The sequence below is a fragment of the Castor canadensis genome, chromosome 6, assembly GCF_047511655.1.
Source record: "Castor canadensis chromosome 6, mCasCan1.hap1v2, whole genome shotgun sequence".
Lineage (NCBI taxonomy): Eukaryota > Metazoa > Chordata > Mammalia > Rodentia > Castoridae > Castor > Castor canadensis.
The window spans coordinates 144931663-144950653 of NC_133391.1; the positions used below are offsets into that span (position 1 = coordinate 144931663).

At 37.7% G+C, this 18991-nt stretch overlaps 1 protein-coding gene across 22 annotated transcripts in view; it reads left to right on the plus strand.

Annotated features, from left to right (window-relative positions):
- The window catches only part of Cplane1 (ciliogenesis and planar polarity effector complex subunit 1), a 118580-nt gene that overhangs the window by 19778 nt on the left and 79811 nt on the right, over nt 1–18991 (plus strand). For 20 of the 22 annotated variants that reach the window (XM_074077599.1, XM_074077597.1, XM_074077586.1 and 17 more), the window contains 9 exons: nt 876–1084; nt 1279–1359; nt 2958–3122; nt 6489–6662; nt 12727–12955; nt 14421–14560; nt 15112–15329; nt 15585–15749; nt 17855–17993. In XM_074077599.1, coding sequence (XP_073933700.1) covers nt 876–1084; nt 1279–1359; nt 2958–3122; nt 6489–6662; nt 12727–12955; nt 14421–14560; nt 15112–15329; nt 15585–15749; nt 17855–17993 — 1520 coding nt within the window. The remainder of the gene's footprint in view (nt 1–875; nt 1085–1278; nt 1360–2957; nt 3123–6488; nt 6663–12726; nt 12956–14420; nt 14561–15111; nt 15330–15584; nt 15750–17854; nt 17994–18991) is intronic. The other 2 variants (XM_074077591.1, XM_074077605.1) reach the window with 2 other exon arrangements.

Consider the following 18991-nt stretch of genomic DNA (forward strand, 5'->3'; position numbering starts at 1 on the left):
CCATGCCTCCAGCCCCTTTTTGTTTTTCTATTTTGTTTTCAAGATAGAGTTTTGATAACTTTGCCCAGGCTGGCCTCAAACTCAAGATCCCCTGTCCTCCACCTTGAGTAACCAAGATTGTAGGCATGCACTGCTTAATTCTAAGATATTATTTTTATGACCTCAAAAAGGAGCCCTGTATCCAATGGCACTCAGCATTAAGGCATTATGTTATTTTAAAAATACTTGCCTAGCAAGTGCAAGGTCCTGAGTTCCAACACCAGTGCCACCAAAAAAAAGTATTGCCAAAAAAGAAAGAGAACTATAAATACATATTTCAAAATACTGTTTTATACCTGATATATATGTATATGTATAGATATAACTTGTTAATAAGAATTATTTAAGGATTTGTGCCAAATTTATATAGTACACACATTTTTTTACTCTTAGGCAACCATGATAATGAAAGGTTTTGGTTAATTACTATAAAAAATGACCACAGGCATATAAAACACTTAGGAAGATATATTTTGGGTATTTTTTGGTTATTGGGTTTGTACTATATTTAAATCTGACCATTATTATTATTATATCAGTGATGAATACAGGCCAAAAATAGGCTATCACTAGTGTGAATATTTTTTTTTCTTGGTGGGACTGAGGTTTGAACTTAGGGTTGCACTTGCAAAGCAGGTGCTCTACCACTTGAGCCACACTTCCAATCCATTTTGCTTTGGTTATTTTGGAGACAAGGTCTCAAGAACTTTTTTCCCAGGCTAGCTGTGGACTTCGATCTTTCTGATCTCAGCCTCCCAAATAGCTAGCACTTCAGGTGTGAGCCATCAGCACCCAGGTAAAATTTAGTTTTGATGATTACTTAATTTTGTGTATAGATTGATTGCTCTCTGGAGAATATTGTACAAAAAAACTTCATGGTATCAAACACAGTTAAGTCGAAGAATTCCTGAAGATGACAGACAGCTAACTGAAAAGATGATACATGAAGCCTCTACTGTGAAGTTACTGTTATGTCACATGCAAGCTCACTTACAGACTTCTGGAGATCGCTTGAACCAAGCCTTAGAACTTGCACCCATCCATGGTCAGTATCTTATAAACAGCTTTTAACTTCATGAATAAGTGAAATAATGAACTGAGCTGTGATTTTGTAATTGATTGGGATTATTTGTTTTTCAAAATAACTTTTGGCTGAGATGTAGCCACTAAATTTTAAAACAATAAATTTTATAAGATAATGCAATTAACTATGACTAATTGTTGGTTGAAATTTCCTAGGTGAAGAATGTTTTCTGTTAGGATCATATGAAAAGTCTGTTAAACTCTGGAAGAAGGCTCTACAAGAAACCGAAGAGAAAGGTATGATGTGTTAAAAAATGAAATGTGCCTTGGTATTGGAATAACATATTTTAACTTGCTGCAGAGCTTAAAAATAATTTTAAAGTTCAGAGTATTATAATTTTAAAGCTCACAGTATCTTAATGCCTGAATAGATTACATACTATAGGCAGCTTGACTGTCAGAAACAGTTACTTAAGATTATGCTTACTGCATTGTCAGGTTGGGCCAATTTTTACATGTATTTTCCCACGGCATTGTCTTTGTATATCTCATTTATTCATCTACTTTGTTAATATTTATTGAATGCTTGTTGTTTGCCCAGCACTGTACAAGGCACTAAGGATTAACAACTTTACCATTAAGTTGCCCATAATCACTTATATTGTAGGTGCTTGGGCCCACAGAAGAGCACTTTGCATAATCTGAGGCTGGATGCAAGTATCAGCCAAGGGAAAACCTGGTGGAGTTGATTTTTAAAATTAAGTAGAAGCTGAGTGTGGTGGTACATATGTGTAATCCCATCATTTGGAGGTAGAGGCACAAGAATTACAAGTCCAGGGCCAGCCTGTAGTACATAGTGAGACCCTGCCTCAAAAAGTTAGAAAATAAATAAAATTTAATAAAAGTTGGCAAGTTAAGGCAGTGGAAATGGTTTAAGAGAGGAAATAGCATTCTGAAAATAGAAGGCCCAAGCTGAGTGCTGGTGGCCCATGTCTATAATCCTAGCTACTTGAGAAGTTGAGATTGGGAATATCGTGGTTCCAAGACAGCCCCAGCAAATAGTTCATTAGACCCTATCTCAAAAATAACCAGAGCAAGATGGACCAGAGGTGTGGGTCAAGAAGTAGAATGCCTGCTTTGTAAGCATGAACCCCTAAGTTCAAACCCCAGTACCACCGAAAAAAAAAAACCACAAGGGTAAATGACTGATATTCTATGGTATACTGTTGCTAAACTATAATGTTCAGTAGGTCAGGTGTATACATTGACTTAGTATAGGTTTATTGGGACATAGCCCTATTATAAGTCAAGGAGAATCAATATAGTCATTTAAAGGTCACTTATACAACATTGCAGGACTATGGTGTAGGGGTGTGGGTTTTACCTAGAAGCAAGGAAATTAGTGAAATGGGACTCTGAACCAAAGTAATGTCAAGGATAATGGAATAGTGGTCATATTTGACAGATATTTAATATGTTTGGTCAATTGGACTTGTAATTGAGTAGATTTGGGAAAAAAGTTTAAAGCAGTACTTAGATTTTGGGATTGTCCAACTGAAACATTCAGTAAGATGGGAAGTTCTGGATGAAAAACAGTTTTCATAATGAGTTTCCACTGTGGACATTTAATTTCATTTATGAAACTTCATTACTAGAAGCCATTTGTAATGGTGAGAATTTGCAGCTCTCTTTGAAAGAAAATTGTTCAGAATTTAAAATGAAAAAGATCAAAGTATTGCTGACCTGTTCTTAAAAAATCTTTCCTTGAAATATAAAACAAATACAGAAGAATTTACTTAAGTATAGTTTGATGAGAATCACACACTTTTGTCTATCTAACACTAGACAAAGCATTAACATGCTTTTAATGTAAGTTTAATTCTTTCCTGTTTCAGGAGGAAGAAGGACATGTTTTTTTCAGATACGTTATTATCTTTCTCTCTTATACTGCTACCTCTATAGTTATAATTTAAATGACGCTCAAGGATTATGTGATAAGCTAGTAAGAGAAATACTGATTTGGTCCCAGTTACCTGTAAAGGAAAATGAAGATTGTTCAGGTATGCCTTTTAAAACTCAGTACATGTAATCTTGCTAATTTGTATTGATGGGTTTATATAAGAAATTGTTCATATGTAAAAATTAATTATCCTATCTCAATGGTGACTAAGTTATAGTACTTTGGATTTTAGAATGTTATTCTCTGAATGGCAAGAATCATGTTGAATTTTTTTATTTTGCTTTGTTTTTAATCTTGGGATCCCCAGGTTTTAGTATTAATTACCTACTAACCTTATATAACTGTTTATTCACAGACCTTTTCATTAGACATAATATCAGGTACTCTTAATATATTTATATGTTCTTTAAATGTTGCTTAATTTAGAAAGGTCATGAGCCAGGTGCTGGTGGCTCATACCTGTAATCCTAAATACTTGGGAGGCTGAGATCAGGAGGATCAAGTTTTGAGGCCAGCCCAGGCAAATAGTTCAGAAGACCCCCATCTCCAAAATAATGAGAGCAAAATGGACTAGAGTGTGGCTCAAGTGGTAGAGTGCCTGTTTGCAAGCATGAAATCCTGAGTTCAAACCCTGGTCCCATCAAAAGAAAGAAAAGTCATGAATATTACTTTCTGAGGTATTCTGAATCTTTTTTGTAATTTGTTTAAGAAATTGTAGATTATCTGGATTGCTCTTTTTCAGAGACATATAGCTAGAGGGAAAAGTGTATGGAGGATCATGTAATATATTTAAAATGGTTACAGGGCAGGAGAGTATTAAATGTATACTATGCCATATGTATGTGTCTGAAAGGCCCAATGAAGCAGAACTTTCTAAGTGGAGTCTGTACAAGCTTTTGCATGGAGTTCATATCTTTTTATTTATTTATTTGACTGTTGTTATTTTTGCTATGCTGAGGATCGAACCTAGATCTTCATCATATGTGTGTGTATTTATGTACTTATATTTGTCTCACATATATACATAAAACTTATTTATGTTCTCAGAGCTATATATTATGTTTTGTAATCTTCACCCCTTGTTTATAATCTTTATAATCTTTTAAATTTAAATTACGATATTTTCCAGTGTCAAGAATGCTCTTTTAAAAAATATTAAAAAAAAATCTATTGAAGGACTGGAGATGTGGCTCAAGTGGTAGAGCATCTGCCTAGCAAGTATGAGGACTTAAATTCAAACCACAGCACCACCAAAAAAATCTATCAAAACTTTTCCCCCATTATTGTACATTTTAAGTTGCTGTCACCTATGTTCACTTTTATAGAATGTTGCAGTGTAACTAAATACTTGTGAGCATTATAATAATTTCTTTAGGATAAAATCTGAGAAATGTGTTTACTATTAAAGAGTACCCACAACTTAAGACTTTTAATTCCTGTTGCCACATTGCCCTATGGGAAGTTTCCAGAAAGTTTCACTAACTATTTGAAAGACTTTGGGTATGACTTCTTTTTGGCGGCACTGAGGTTTGAACTCAAGGCCTCACGCTTGCTAGGCAGGCGTTCTTAACCACACTTGAGCCACTCTGCCAGCCCTGGGTATGACTTCTTAAATGACTTTATAGTCTTCAGTTTTTCCAACACTCCTGGCCTTACATGATTTAATTTTCAGGAGATAAGTTGAATGTATAGTAATTCTATATTTATTTGTTTATTTATCAGTACTGGAGTTTGAACTCAGGGCCTGTACTTTGAGCCACCAGCCCTTTTTTATGATGGGTTTTTTCAAGATAGGGTCTCATGAACTGTTTGCCTGGCTGGCTTCAAACCACGATCCTCCTGATCTCTGCCTGGTGGGTAGCTAGGATTACAGGCGTGAGCCACCGGCACCCAGTTCATGTTTTAATTTTTAATGATACTGTTTAAAGTGTACTGCTCACGTGCTTTTTGGGTTGAGGGTCCCTGAAGACTACTCACCAGGCTTGACGACTTGGTGGAGGACTCACAGGACTCAGCATACATTGTAATCATAGCTGTGTTGTATACAGTGAAAGGATTCAGAGCAAAATCAACAAGGGGAAAAGGTGCATGGGTGAAACTTGGAGAAAACCAGGTACAGTAGAGTGAGGTGCCTGGTTCTCCCAGAGATGAGATGTGAGCCCGTTTTTCACTAGGGTAGTCATTAGACACTCTGTACTCAGAGTTTTAATTGTGGGCTGGTCACATAGCTCCCTTCTGGCTAGTATATACCAAAATTCCACACTCTTGGGGAAAGTAGATGTTTGGCACAAACCACTTTTTTGCTTATTTGTTTTACAAACAGTATAGGCTTAGTGAGCCATTCTTAGTTAGCATGGTAGAAAGTCTCCTCAAATCCAATTTCCCAGGTGCTTGGCCAAGGGCCAGCCTTAGAACAGGGCATTTCAAGTAGTTAGGCCTATTGTGTTAACCATTATGTTTTTTGTTTTTTAGTAGTACTGGAGTTTGAACTCAAGGCCTTGTGCTTGCTAGGTAGGCATTCTGACTTGTGCCACACCCCCCCGACTGTTTTTGCTGTAATTATGTTTGACATAGATCTCACATTTTTGCGTGGGCTAGCCTGGACCACAATCCTGTTTATGCTTCCTGTGTAGATGGGATAGCAGGTGCACACTGCCGTGCTGAGCTTACTAGATGAGATGAGGTCTCACTAACTTTTTGCCCAGGATAACCTTGAACCTTGATCCATTCCACCTCCTGAGTAGCTGGAATTACAGGTGTGAGCCACCCTGCTTGGTCTTTTTTTCTTTTTCTTTTTTTGGTGCTGGTGATTGAACCCAGGACCTCGGGCATGCTAAGTATTCTTTCTACCACTGAGACTTGAGAAATTTGATATAATTCTGCTCTACCACCTATCCTCTGCTCTTCTCCCCTACCCTATGTTCTTTTGGTCACTACCTCCTTAAACTATCTTACGCTATTCAGGTACTGCAACTAATGTGCATATAACTTCCAGATCTAATGATTTAGAAAAGAGCATTGAGAATCCCTGTGTTATCACTGCTTGGTGTTTTATAATATCAAGTGAAGAATTGCTGCTTTGGTGATTTTCAGATAGTGAAGAATTGCTGCTTTGGTGATTTTCAGATAATCGTGGTGAGCCCTGCTTCCTTCATCAAAAAAAAAAAGGGGAAAATGATGAATGCTGAGTTTTTGCAAGTCCATCATGGGTAGATTGTTTTATGGAGATGCCACTATTTTAAAAACAAAACTCTTAGAGTTTTAAACAGTTCCTAAGTGTATGTGCTTCTAACTACACATTATTTCTGTTCTTATTGTCTTCAAGAAGTATAGATACTATTATAACTTGTGTGGGCCATGGATGCTCTTTTCAGCAAAAAATTAATTTTATTCTCATGAATTAAATATTTCTCCTTTTGCTAATTTGATCAGAATATCCTTTGGTTATTTGATGTATATTCCTTAGATCCTGAGAGGCCTCATTGTGAATTTACAGTGACTGGAGATGTCCATCCCGAGGCTGCAGTAAGAGTTGTCCAGTCCATGGCTCGTTTCATGGCCGCCTATTTCACCAATCAACTGCTTTGCATTTTGCCACCTCATAGTGTGAATGTTCTTCCTCCAGTTCATATTAAAACAGGTAACATGGTCAACCTTTTCCTTCCTTGCTTTTTGCAGGGAATGTTTAAAACCATATTAAGCAGAGCTCATTATGTTATGGAAATTACAGTTTCAGCACATGCCTGACACATAGGAGATACTCAGGGACTGTTTGGAAACAAACAAAATCTCAGAAAGACATTGCTTGGATTTGGTTTTATTGAATATGAATTTTTTTTTTACAAAATTTGGACAAATTGATATTAATAAAATTTCCATTTTTAAAGTGAAAGCTGCCACCTTCATAGGTAAAAGTGTGGACATTGATCAAATTTAATTCTGTTAATTTAGAATTTAATTTTATTTGGAGCATTTACTTTTTTTTCTTTTTAATTATTTTATTAATAGGGTTAAAATATACCTAATCCTGTGGTAGATAACTATCAAGCACTTCTGGAGCTAAGTATGTACATGAATTTCTATAATATTCATTCATTTTGCTAATTTTTCAAAAATTTACTTTTAATAAATATATATATTTTTTATTCATATGTGCATACAATGTTTGGGTCATTTCACCCCCCTTCCCCCCACCCTTACACCCCTCCCCCCTTACTCACCCTAACCCCTCGCTACCAGGCAGAAACTATTTTGCCCTTATCTCTAATTTTGTTGAAGAGAGAGAGTAAGCAATAATAGGAAGGAACAAGGGTTTTTGCTGGTTGAGATAAGGATAGCTATACAGGGAGTTGACTTGCATTGCTTTCCTGTACATGTGTGTTACCTTCTAAATTAATTCTTCTCGACCTAACTTTTTCTCTACTTCCTGGTCCCCTTCTCCTATTGGCCTCAGTTGCTTTAAAGTATCTGCTTTAGTTTCTCTGCGTTGAGGGCAACAAATGCTATCTAGTTTTTTTGGTGTCTTACCTATCCTCATACCTCCCTTGTATGCTCTCGCTTTTATCAGGTGATCAAAGTGCAGTCCCCTTCTTGTGTTTGCCCTTGATCTAATGTCCGCATATGAGGGAGAACATACAATTTTTGGTCTTTTGGGCTAGGCTAACCTCACTCAGAATGATGTTCTTCAGTTCCATCCATTTATCTGTGAATTATAACATTTCATTCTTCTTCATGGCTGCATAAAATTCCGTTGTGTATAAATATCACATTTTCTTAATCCATTCGTCAGTAGTGGGGCATCTTGTCTGTTTCCATAACTTGGCTATTGTGAATAGTGCTGCAATAAACATGGGTGTGCAGGTGCCTCTGGAGTAACCTGTGTCACAGTCTTTTGGGTATATCCCCAAGAGTGGTATTGCTGGATCATATGGTAGTTCAATGTTTAGATTTTTAAGAAGCCTCCAAATATTTTTCCAGAGTGGTTGTACTAGTTTACATTCCCACCAGCAGTGTAAGAGGGTTCCTTTTTCCCCCACATCCTCGACAACACCTGTTGTTAATGGTGTTGCTAATGATGGCTATTCTAACAGGGGTGAGGTGGAATCTTAGTGTTTTTTTTTAAATTTTATTTTTTTATTATTCATATGTGTATACAATGCTTGGGTCATTTCTCCCCCCTGCTCCCACCCCCTCCCTTACCACCCACTTCACCCCCTTGCTCTCCCTGCCACCACCTTGATACCCGGCAGAAACTATTTTGCCCTTATCTCTAATTTTGTTAAAGAGAGACTATAAGCAATAATAGGAAGGAACAAGGGTTTTTGCTAGTTGAGATAAGGATAGCTATACAGGGAGTTGACTCACATTAATTTCCTGTGCAAGTGTGTTTCCTTCTAGGTTCTTTTTGATCTAACCTTTTCTCGAGTTCCTGGTCCCCTTCTCTTATTGGCCTCAGTTGCTTTTAAGGTATCTGCTTTAGTTTCTCTGTGTTGAGGGCAACAAAAGCTAGCTAATTTTTTAGGTGTCTTACCTATCCTCACACCTCCCTTGTGTGCTCTCGCTTTTGTCATGTGCTCAAAGTCCAATCCCCTTGTTGTGTTTGCCCTTGATCTAATGTCCGCATATGAGGGAGAACATATGATTTTTGGTCTTTTGGCCAGGGTAACCTCACTCAGAATGATGTACCAGTGAATGATAACATTTCGTTCTTCTTCATGACTGCATAAAATTCCATTGTGTATAGTTACCACATTTTCTTAATCCATTCGTCAGTAGTGGGGCATCTTGGCTGTTTCCATAACTTGGCTATTGTGAATAGTGCTGCAATAAACATGGGTGTGCAGGTGCCTCTGGAGTAACCTGTGTCACAGACACAGTATTGGTGGATCAAATGGTAGATCAATGTTTAGCTTTTTAAGTAGTCTCCAAATTTTTTTCCAGAGTGCTTGTACTAGTTTACATTCCCACCAACAGTGTAAGAAGGTTCCTTTTTCCCGCATCCTCGCCAACACCTGTTGTTGGTGGTGTTGCTAATGATGGCTATTCTAACGGGTGAGGTGGAATCTTAGTGTGGTTTTAATTTCCATTTCCTTTATTGCATTTTTTATTTTATTGCATTTTTTCATGTGTTTTTTGGCCATTTGAATTTCTTCTTTTGAGAAAGTTCTGTTTAGTTCACTTGCCCATTTCTTTATTGGTTCATTAATTTTGGGAGAATTTAGTTTTTTAAGTTCCCTATATATTCTGGTTATCAGTCCTTTGTCTGATTTGTAGCTGGCAAATATTTTCTCCCACTCTGTGGGTGTTCTCTTCAGTTTAGAGACCATTTCTTTTGATGAGCAGAATCTTTTTAGTTTTATGAAGTCCCATTTACCTATGCTATCTCTTAGTTGCTGGGCTGCTGGGGTTCCATTGAGAAAGTTGTTGCCAAACATATTAATTCCAGAATATTTCCTACTCTTTCCTGTATCAACTTTAGAGTTTGTGGTCTGATACTAAGATCCTTGATCCATTTTGAGTTAATATTGGTATAGGGTGATATATATAGATATAGTTTCAGTTTTTTGCAGACTGCTAAGTGTTTTCCCAGCAGTTTTTGTTGAAGAGGCTGTCTTTTCTCCATCGTATATTTTTAGCGCCTTCGTCAAAGACAAGTTGGTTATAGTTGTGTGGCTTCATATCTGGCTCCTCTATTCTGTTCCACTGTTCTTCGTGTCTGTTTTTGTGCCAGTACCATGCTGTTTTTATTGTTATTGCTTTGTAATATAGTTGAGGTTGGGTATCGTGATACCTCTAACATTGTTCTTTTGACTGAGTATTGCCTTGCCTATTCGTGGCCTGTTGTGTTTCCATATAAATTTAACAGTAGATTTTTCAATCTCTTTAATGAATGTCATTGGAATTTTGATGGGAATTGCATTAAACAGGTAGATTACTTTTGGGAGTATAGACATTTTTACTATGTTGATTCTACCAGTCCATGAGCATGGGAGATCTCTCCACTTTCTATAGTCTTCCTCCATCTCTTTCTTCAGAAGTTTATAGTTTTCCTTGTAGAGGTCATTCACATCCTTTGTTAGGTTTACACCTAGGTATTTGATTTTTTTTGAGGCTATTGTAAATGGAATTGTTTTCATACATTCTTTCTCAGTTTGTTCATTATTAGTGTATAGAAATGCTAATGATTTTTCTATGTTGATTTTATATCCTGCTACCTTGCTGTAGCTGTTGATGATGTCTAGGAGTTTCTGAGTTGAGGTTTTTGGGTCTTTAAGGTATAAGATCATGTCGTCTGCAAATAGGGATATTTTGACAGTTTCTTTACCTATTTGTATTCCTTTTATTCCTTCTTCTTGCCTAATTGCTCTGGCTAGGAATTCCAGTACTATGTGGAATAGGAGTGGAGATAGTGGGCATCCTTGTTTCGTTCCTGATTTTAGAGGAAATGGTTTCAGTTTTTCTCCATTAAGTATAATGCTGGCTGTAGGTTTGTCATATATAGCTTTTATAATGTTGAGGTACTTTCCTTCTATTCCTGGTTTTCTTAGAGCTTTTATCATGAAGTGGTGTTGGATCTTATCAAAGACTTTTTCTGCAATTATTGAGATGATCTCATAGTTTTGTCTTTGCTTCTGTTAATGTGGTTTATTACGTTTATTGATTTTCATATGTTGAACCACCCCTGCATTCCTGGAATTAGTAAATATTTTTTGATTGTCAAGTCATAATTGTGTACAGTTATGGGGCGCCAGTGGTGTTTTTGTAACTGTGAACAGTGGGCCCTTGGTGCCGTGTGGAACCATTAGGGAGGAACTGCAAATTGGATGCATAGAGTTTAGCGCTCTGTGTTGCTGCTTGATTTGCTTTCCATAATGCCGACCAGCTTCCACCAAAGACATGCCTTCCAACAAACTTTAAAGTTTTCACTGTGTCGCTTAAGTTAAGCACATTAACTTTTGCCTTGCTTTGGGGGCAACATTTGCTTTTTGGGAAGTTTATTTTCACAAAATTCACAGGGAAACACCCAGCAGATCACACAACAGTTTAAATACAACTGATGATACTGTGGGATTGACAGAGCTGCATAGTGTGTGTGCAAGAATTAAAATTTTTGTTTTTGAAATTTCTTTTGAATTTTACTTTTTATTACTCTTTTTTGACCACACTTGGTCATAACCACATGTAATAAATCCACAGGTAAGGGGGAATTACTTTGTAGTGTGGCATGATGAAATCAAGCTAGGTTGCATCTGTCACCTTGCTCACCTACATTTTCTGTATTGATACATTTGAAATTTGCTCTTGTTATTTTGAAATATAAATATATTGTTACTGCTTATAGTCACACTGCTGTGTAGTAGTTCTAAAACTTGTTCTTCCTGCTTATGTGACACTTGTACCCTTAATCAATAGCTCTCATTCCCTCTTCCCCACTGCTTCCTGTCCTGGTAACCATCATTCTTCTCCTCACTTCCATGCTGTCAGCTTTATTAGACTCCACATGTGAGCAAGATCATGTAATCCTTGTGTACTCATTTTTATTAAGTCCCTACTGTGTTCTGGGAAGTGTTCTGCTGCTGTAAATGTAGTCAGTGTGTCACAAAACAATGGGGACACATTCTGAGAGATGCGACCTTAGGTGATTTTGTGGTTGAGTGATTACCAGGGAGTGTATTTTCACAAACTGAAGTGGCTCTGACATTGCTGGCAATAGAATAATCACATGTGTGTGTGCTATTGACCAAGTGTAGTTCTGTGGTGTATGACTGCATGTTAGCTTCCACCACATGAAATTGCTTGTATGAAAACAGTCTTGGGCTGGCGGAGTCGCTCAAGTGGTAGAGCACCTGCCTAGCAAGCCTGAGGCCCTGAGTTCAAATCCCAGTACCACCAAAAAAAAATTCAATGAAAAGTCTTGTTGTTTTTTTTAAATATTCACTAAACAAATATATCAAAACTGCCGTGAACCTGTTCTTTTCTGGGGTTTATATATAATGTTTGAGACAGACAAGCTCTCTGAGGAGGTGAACTTTTTTTTTTTTCCTAGCCGTACTGGGTTTTGAAGTCAACCTTGCACTTGCTAGGCAGGTGCTCTACCACTTGAGCTGTGCCCCTAGACCTTGAACTTTTTTTGTTGGGGGACTGGGGTTTAAACTCAGGGCTTTGTGCTTGCAAAGCAAGCTTTTATTTATTTAACATATAAGGTCTTGCTTTTTTACCTGGAGCTGATCTAGGACCACTATTCTCCATTATGCTGCCTATGTAACTGGGATTGCAGGAGTGCGCCACCACACCCAGCTTGTGTTGAGATGGGTGCTTGCTAACTGGCTGTCCTTGAACTATGTTCTTTCCAATCTCCAGCACCTCAGTAGCTGAGATTATAGGTGTGAGCCACCATGCCCAGCCATTATTACTTACTTTTATTTTGTGTAGTGCACTCATTCTATTTGTTACTTCTTTGTTTTGTTTCATTTTTTAAGAATGCTGACATTTTTTTCATGACCCACTAATGAGGAACATTTTTCAGTGTTAGCAAAAACTATTCCAGAGTATAATTAGTAATTTTTTTGCCCATTTTGTGTGTATCTTCCTTATGGCTTTGTGTAGAAAATACCAGTCGAAGAGATAAGTATACTGTATAAGGAGTCATGAGTTTAGATATATGTATGTAATCATTATACCCATTTTTTTAAATTCACTCACAGAGCAATCCCTTCGACTCATTCCTCTGCAGCACTCTAAGGTGGCCAGTGTGGTTAGAAATCAAAATCTCTCAAATGTGTGGACCGTTGAATATGCCCTTGAGTTATTACTTATTGGTGGGCTGATCCCAGAGGCCGTGTGGATGGCACACAAACTTGGAGACTGGAAGACATCCCTTTCGATTGGGTTGGCCTTCCAACTGTTCTGTAAAGGTGATAGAAGTTCCAGGAGGTAGGTATTTTTAGCATGTTTAAGATACAGTGTAACAGTATCATCTCTCATTCTTGGTATTTATATGTGAATTCTTAGTTCAGCATTGTCCCATGGAACTCTGTTTACTGTTCTGTTCTGTGTGGTAGCCACTAGCCATAAACTACTACCGAGCATTTGATCCTTTTTTTTTTTTTTTGGCAGCACTGGGGTTGAAACTCAAGATGTCACACTTGCTAGGCATGTACTCCACACTTGAGCCACTCTACTAACCCTTTTCCCCCACCCTTTTTTTTTGTGGCACTGGGGTTTGAACTCAGGGCCTCACACCTGAGCTTTTGAAATGTGACTATGAGACCAAAAGTTGAATTTTCAATTTAACTTTAATTAAACTTAAATAGCCACATGCTATCACTGTGCTGTACATGTACAGTACCTCAATGGGTTACTTGTTGGTGTTGAAAAGTTGATTTAGTCAAAGTTATTTAGTCAATGGAAGAGTTTATTCCAAATCGGATTAGAGGGTTTTTGTTTTGTTTTGTTCTTGTGCAACTGGGGTTTGAACTTAGGGTTTTGTACTTGCAAAGCAGGCCCTCAAGTTGCAAATCCAAGTCCATTTTGCTCTGGTTAATTTGGAGATGGGAGTCTAATGAACTGTTTGCCTGCGGTGTCCTTGAACCATGATCCTTCCAATTTCTGCCTTCCAAGTAGGTAGAATTATAGGCGTGAGATACTTGTGCCCCATTTGTTTTGCTTTGGGTTTTTTTGTTGTTGTTGTTGTTGTTGTTGGGTTTCTGTTTTTGTTTTTTTTAAGACAGGGTCTTGCTATGTAGTCCAGACAGGCCCTGAATTCACTCTTCTGGGTGTCCTAAGTGTGTGCCATTTCACCTAGCCAGAATTTGAGTTTTATGCTAATTAATCTATGGTCTTTTAATTTTTCTGAATATTATGGCATTGCTGTATTTTACATTTATTTTTCAGTCAATGATTCCACGTACATTTATTTATTAAATTACTGCTCTGTACAAAGCTCAGTGTCAGGTATTTAGTAGATACAAACTTATTAAGGCCCTTTTGCTTTAATAGAGAAAATAAGGACAAAACTTAATCATAAAATTATAGTTATAGTGTGGTAAGAAAAGTGCCAGTTGTGCAATGGGGAGAATAATACCAGGTGGGGAAATCAGGAGACAATGTAGGGGAGTTGTTTGAGATGGGCATTGAAGGGTAGGCAGGATCTTGGCAGATGTGTGGTTACAGAGAGCATATGAGCATGAACAAAGGCATTTGCAAAACCAAGTTTTGGTTCCACTTGGGGTGGAGCAGGAAATAAGGGATGGCCGTAACAAAGTGTTGCCTTTTTGTATGCAGGGTGTAGGAAGCAAGTGAATTCCAGAGTTTCTTAAACGTTCATGTTTAGTTCTTGATGTGTGAAATTTTTCCTTTGCTTCAAAACTTGGCTTCATTTCCCTTAATGTTATTTCAGGTCTAGGAAAAGGGGAGTGACTATACCATTAAATATGACCCCAGCACAGATTTTCCAGGAAAAACTGCAGTGTTTTTTAGGTCAGCCAGCCTCTCCAGAAGGAAGAAATGATGTGGGCTCAAAATATAACCAGTTTTCAGGTGTGTTACCTTCATGAGATCTGAATGTATATCAGGTTAATACAAACCTTGTGGTATAAAAAACTTATGAATATCTATAAATAGTATTAAAACTTTAAAATAAGCTATGTACTGATTTCTGATTTCCATACATACCTTTACCTATCTATCTTATCTATCTGTTTATCTATTTTGTCTATCGGTGGGTTCAGGTTTGAACTCAGGGCTTCTCACTTGCAAAGCAGACACCCTATCCCTTGAGCCACACTTCCAGTTCATTTTTCTCTGTTTATTTTGGAGATGGGGGGGGTCTCTTGAACTATTTGCATTGGCCTTAAACTGAGAACCTCCTGATCTCAGCCTCCCAAGTAGCTTGGATTATAGGCATGAGCCACTGACACCCAGCCATAAATACCTGTATACTATTGATTATTATTATTCTGGGGAGATGGCAGGGTCTTGCTATGTAACCCAGGTTGGCCTGGAATTTAGGATCCTTCTTGTCTTGGCTTCCTAAGTGCTGGGATTGTGCTGGAATTACAGCTGTGTGCCACCAAATTTGTGTTTGATAGATTCTATCGAAGAGGAAGATGCTAACCTGCTCTTTGGATCAGTGCAAGAAGTGCTGAAAGCTGCAGTCATGGCTGATGCAGATATTCTTTCAGAGACGCTTCAACTTCTGATGGACTCTGCCAAGGACTTTGTTAAGAGACTGTGGGGCTTAGTGCCCGACAGCCTGTATCTTCCAGCTCCTCCACTGTATTGTCCCCAGCCAGCTATTCTAAGTGAAGTAAGCACAGTACCTTATTCTTTTAATTAATTTAAAGTTGACTTTGTCCAGTTTAAGAAATAATCAACCTGATAGTGATTATCATGTTAAAATGCAAGCTTTGAAGACAAACTGCTGGTTTCCCAGTGTGGCTGCTTACTAATTGTATAATCTTAGGTAGCATACTGAACTGCTATTTAAATTTCCCCATCTGTAAAGTGCAGATAATATTTTTATTAGAGTTTTATTGATAGATGATTGTTCTGTTGTCCTCAGGAACATGGAGATGATCTTCTTTTAAAAGCTGAAAAAGATAATCGCCAAATGGTGTCTGGAATCCTTCAGCGTGTTCTCTTGCTTTTCCGGGCAGCTCGGTGTTCTTTTCCTGCAGCACAGTGGTACATCTTACAGTTGAGGTGGACAAGAAAAGTCATGCAGAAGGTAGGAAAGTATCTTAGTCATCCATGTATGGTGTTTGGCAACTGAAATATACTAACACTTATACTATGAAAACGCTTTTCCAAGGAGTCCTGCCTTAGGAATCCACAAATCTCAGGCCTGTTTACAGTAAGTGATCTAGGTAGAGCAGGTTCTTTTGGCTGAGAGATAAGGACTGTGACCTGGCAGGTGTGCAGGTTAGTTCCACCCTGACTGGAAGCAGGAAATATTACCTACTCAGCCAATTCATGGGAAATGGACGTCATTGAGAGCACTTTTCCCTGGGGTGTGGTCTCTGTTCAGAGCACGGAGAGTTAGAGTCAGTTCTTGGCTGACTCTTGTCAGGGCTCTGCCTGCTTTCCTCTGAGATACACATTTATTGTGATTCTGGGCTGTCCACTAACAACCTGACTGCTGCTGAGCTATGACTGCCTACATTCTTACCTGCTTTCCAGCCAGTGCATCATTGAGACAAGTCTCCTTAGCCGATAGTTGAAATCCTTTCTCATCAGTATTTTTGAAGATTAACCTTTTGTTTTGTTTTTCGAGAAGGTCTTACTATGTACCATAGATTGGGCTCAAACTTGCAGTCTTCCTACCTCAGCCTCCTGAGTGCTGGAATTATAGACACTACCATGCCTAGCCAGAAATTAGCCTTTTTTAAAGAGAAAGAAGTTTGTAAAATTTATATACAGTTTCCACAAAAATACAAGCTAAAACTGTCTTGTCATTACTGTGGAGCTAGAAAGTAGATTAGTGGTTGTGAGGGACTGGAGAGAAGGGCCTAATTAATCAATTTTTTGAGACATGATCTTGCTATGTAGCTCAAACTGATTGGAAACTATCAGTCCTCCTTTCCCAGCCTCCTGACTGCTTAGAGGTACCACATGCATGGCCTGCCACTTATTATCTTACTGTTTCTGTGCATCACAGGTCATAGCATAGCTTGTCAGGGACTAGCTTAGAGTCTCCTAAGACCATTTAGAGTAACTGCAGGGCTGTGTGTCCTTTAGGGAGTCTAGGGAAAAATCCATTTCCAGGCTCTTTCAAGAGGGTGTTGTCAGAATTCAGATCCACGTGCTGCAGGACTGAAGCTCTCAGTTGCCTTGCTAGTGCTGCCTATTGGTGCCATCCTGTTAATAAATGCCCTTAATGTGTTTAACCAGAGCTTACAAGGGGTCGTATCATGTCTTTCTGGGAGTGACGAGTAGCGGAAAAATAGACTGAAAGCCTACTGCCAATCATTGCTTTCTTTTTCTTTTACCTCTAACAGCCTCCCTCTTTTTTCCTTTTTAATTCTTGATTTGTTAGACATTTGGGTAGTTTGTCCTGTACCAGATTGTAGATTTGTCCAATCATTTCTTCATTTAGTGTCACTTAACTGTTCCTCTTTCCTTAAATTTCCTGTGAACTGATATCCATCTCCTTCCTGAGGTAGAGAGGCTTGATTATATTTAAGCTCAGGCTTTCATAGCAGTAACCTTCATAAGTGTTGTTTGCTTCACCTTGCACCATTTCAGGAGGCACCTATGTCTGTTTATTTCACTTTTAGTGATGGAAAGTTTGATCAGTAATTTGGGTTGTGTCATACCCTATATCAAGTTCCCTGAAAACCTACTAACTTTTTATCTAATTTAGCATTTATTGATAATCTTTGTCTAGTGCCATTTTTTAAAGAAGTTACCAAACGATGGCTTTCTACTTCGTCATTTATAAATTAGTTTTTAAAAAGCTACATATGTAGATAGGTTCTATATGGTTTATTTCAGATGAGATTTAGATACTGAGATTTCTTTATTTTCTTTCTTATGACTATAGGGAAAGTCAGACAAACATAGGCAAAACTGAGTGATGAGCGAGTATAAATGATTTAGTTAGAACCTTTTTAATCTTTTGAGATACAATCTAGTGAATTTCTTGAGTTAGATTTGTGAGCTAAGTTTCAGAAGGTGCAACTGCTTCAAGTCTGTTTTCCTTTCCATGCTGGGGAGCCATACTGTGTTTTCCATTCTGTATGGTTCATCTTAATTGCCCTTTTCTTTTATAGTTTCCTTTAAAAATTCTTTTTAGTAGGGATAATTAACATTCTATCATTCTTTCCTTTTCAGATTCGATTGAAAGGGTCACTTCCTTTATTGAGTCCTTTCCCTGATTCCTTACTTAATTACTGTAAAGGAGGTGTGGCATTCTTTAGACCTGGAGCAGCTGGGGACCACAAGCTTGATGAAGTTTCCATTAGAGCAATAGGTTTGTCAGAAATGACCTGTTTGCTTAGAAATTAGCTTACGTATGAATGATACATTTTTCATTTGATTTGGAAAATTGCTGAACTATTTACTCCTTAAAGTCCAGTATGTTGTATGATTTTTTGCCTTATATTCACAAACAAGTACCTTATTTTAATAGCCATGTATTTACATGTACTGTATGTGCGGTATTGAATTAAGAATCATTGATTCATCATTTACATTTGGAGTTTAGCACTCAATAATGCCTTTCTAGTGGTCATTCTCTTGCACTGAATGTTGCTACCCAACACTGTTAAGTGGGCAGGCTCTTAGACTTTCAGTATAGACTTAATTTAACACATCCCACCTAAGCCTTTCCATTTTGTAAACTTTAATATCTATTGATTTTAATGGCTTTTATTGGCAAATATTAAAATTTACATCAGTTGTTATAACTTTAAGTTGCTTCTGGCACATCAGTTTCTGTTTTGTATTTTGAAATATTCCCTTTGGTAGATTTTCAAATGTGGAATTTTTGAGTTAATACATATGCCTACTGTATATCTTATAATCCCTTTGGATTAATTTGATGGGTAAAAAGATTAATTGTTTTATGTTAATAAACCTTTTTTTTTTTTTGGTGATAACTGAGGTTTGAACTCACGGCTTTGTGCTTGCTAGGCATGTGCTCTACTGCTTGAGCCATGCCTCCAGCCCTTTTTGCTCTGGTTTATTCTGGGATAGGGTCTTGTTTTTTTCCCTAGATGGTGATCCTTCTGTTTTATGCTTCCCAAAGCACCTGGGATGACAGGCATGAGCCAGTGTGCACAGCTTTTTCCACTGAGATAGGGTTTTCACTAACTTTTTGCCCAGGATTGTCTCAAACGACAGTATCTCCATCTCTGCCTCCCAGGTAGCTAAGATAGCAGGTGTGCCTGGCTCCATGTTTTACTTTTAATACAACATTAATGTTAGAAGTTGTTTTTAATATTAGCATAAGTATATATCAATAAGTGT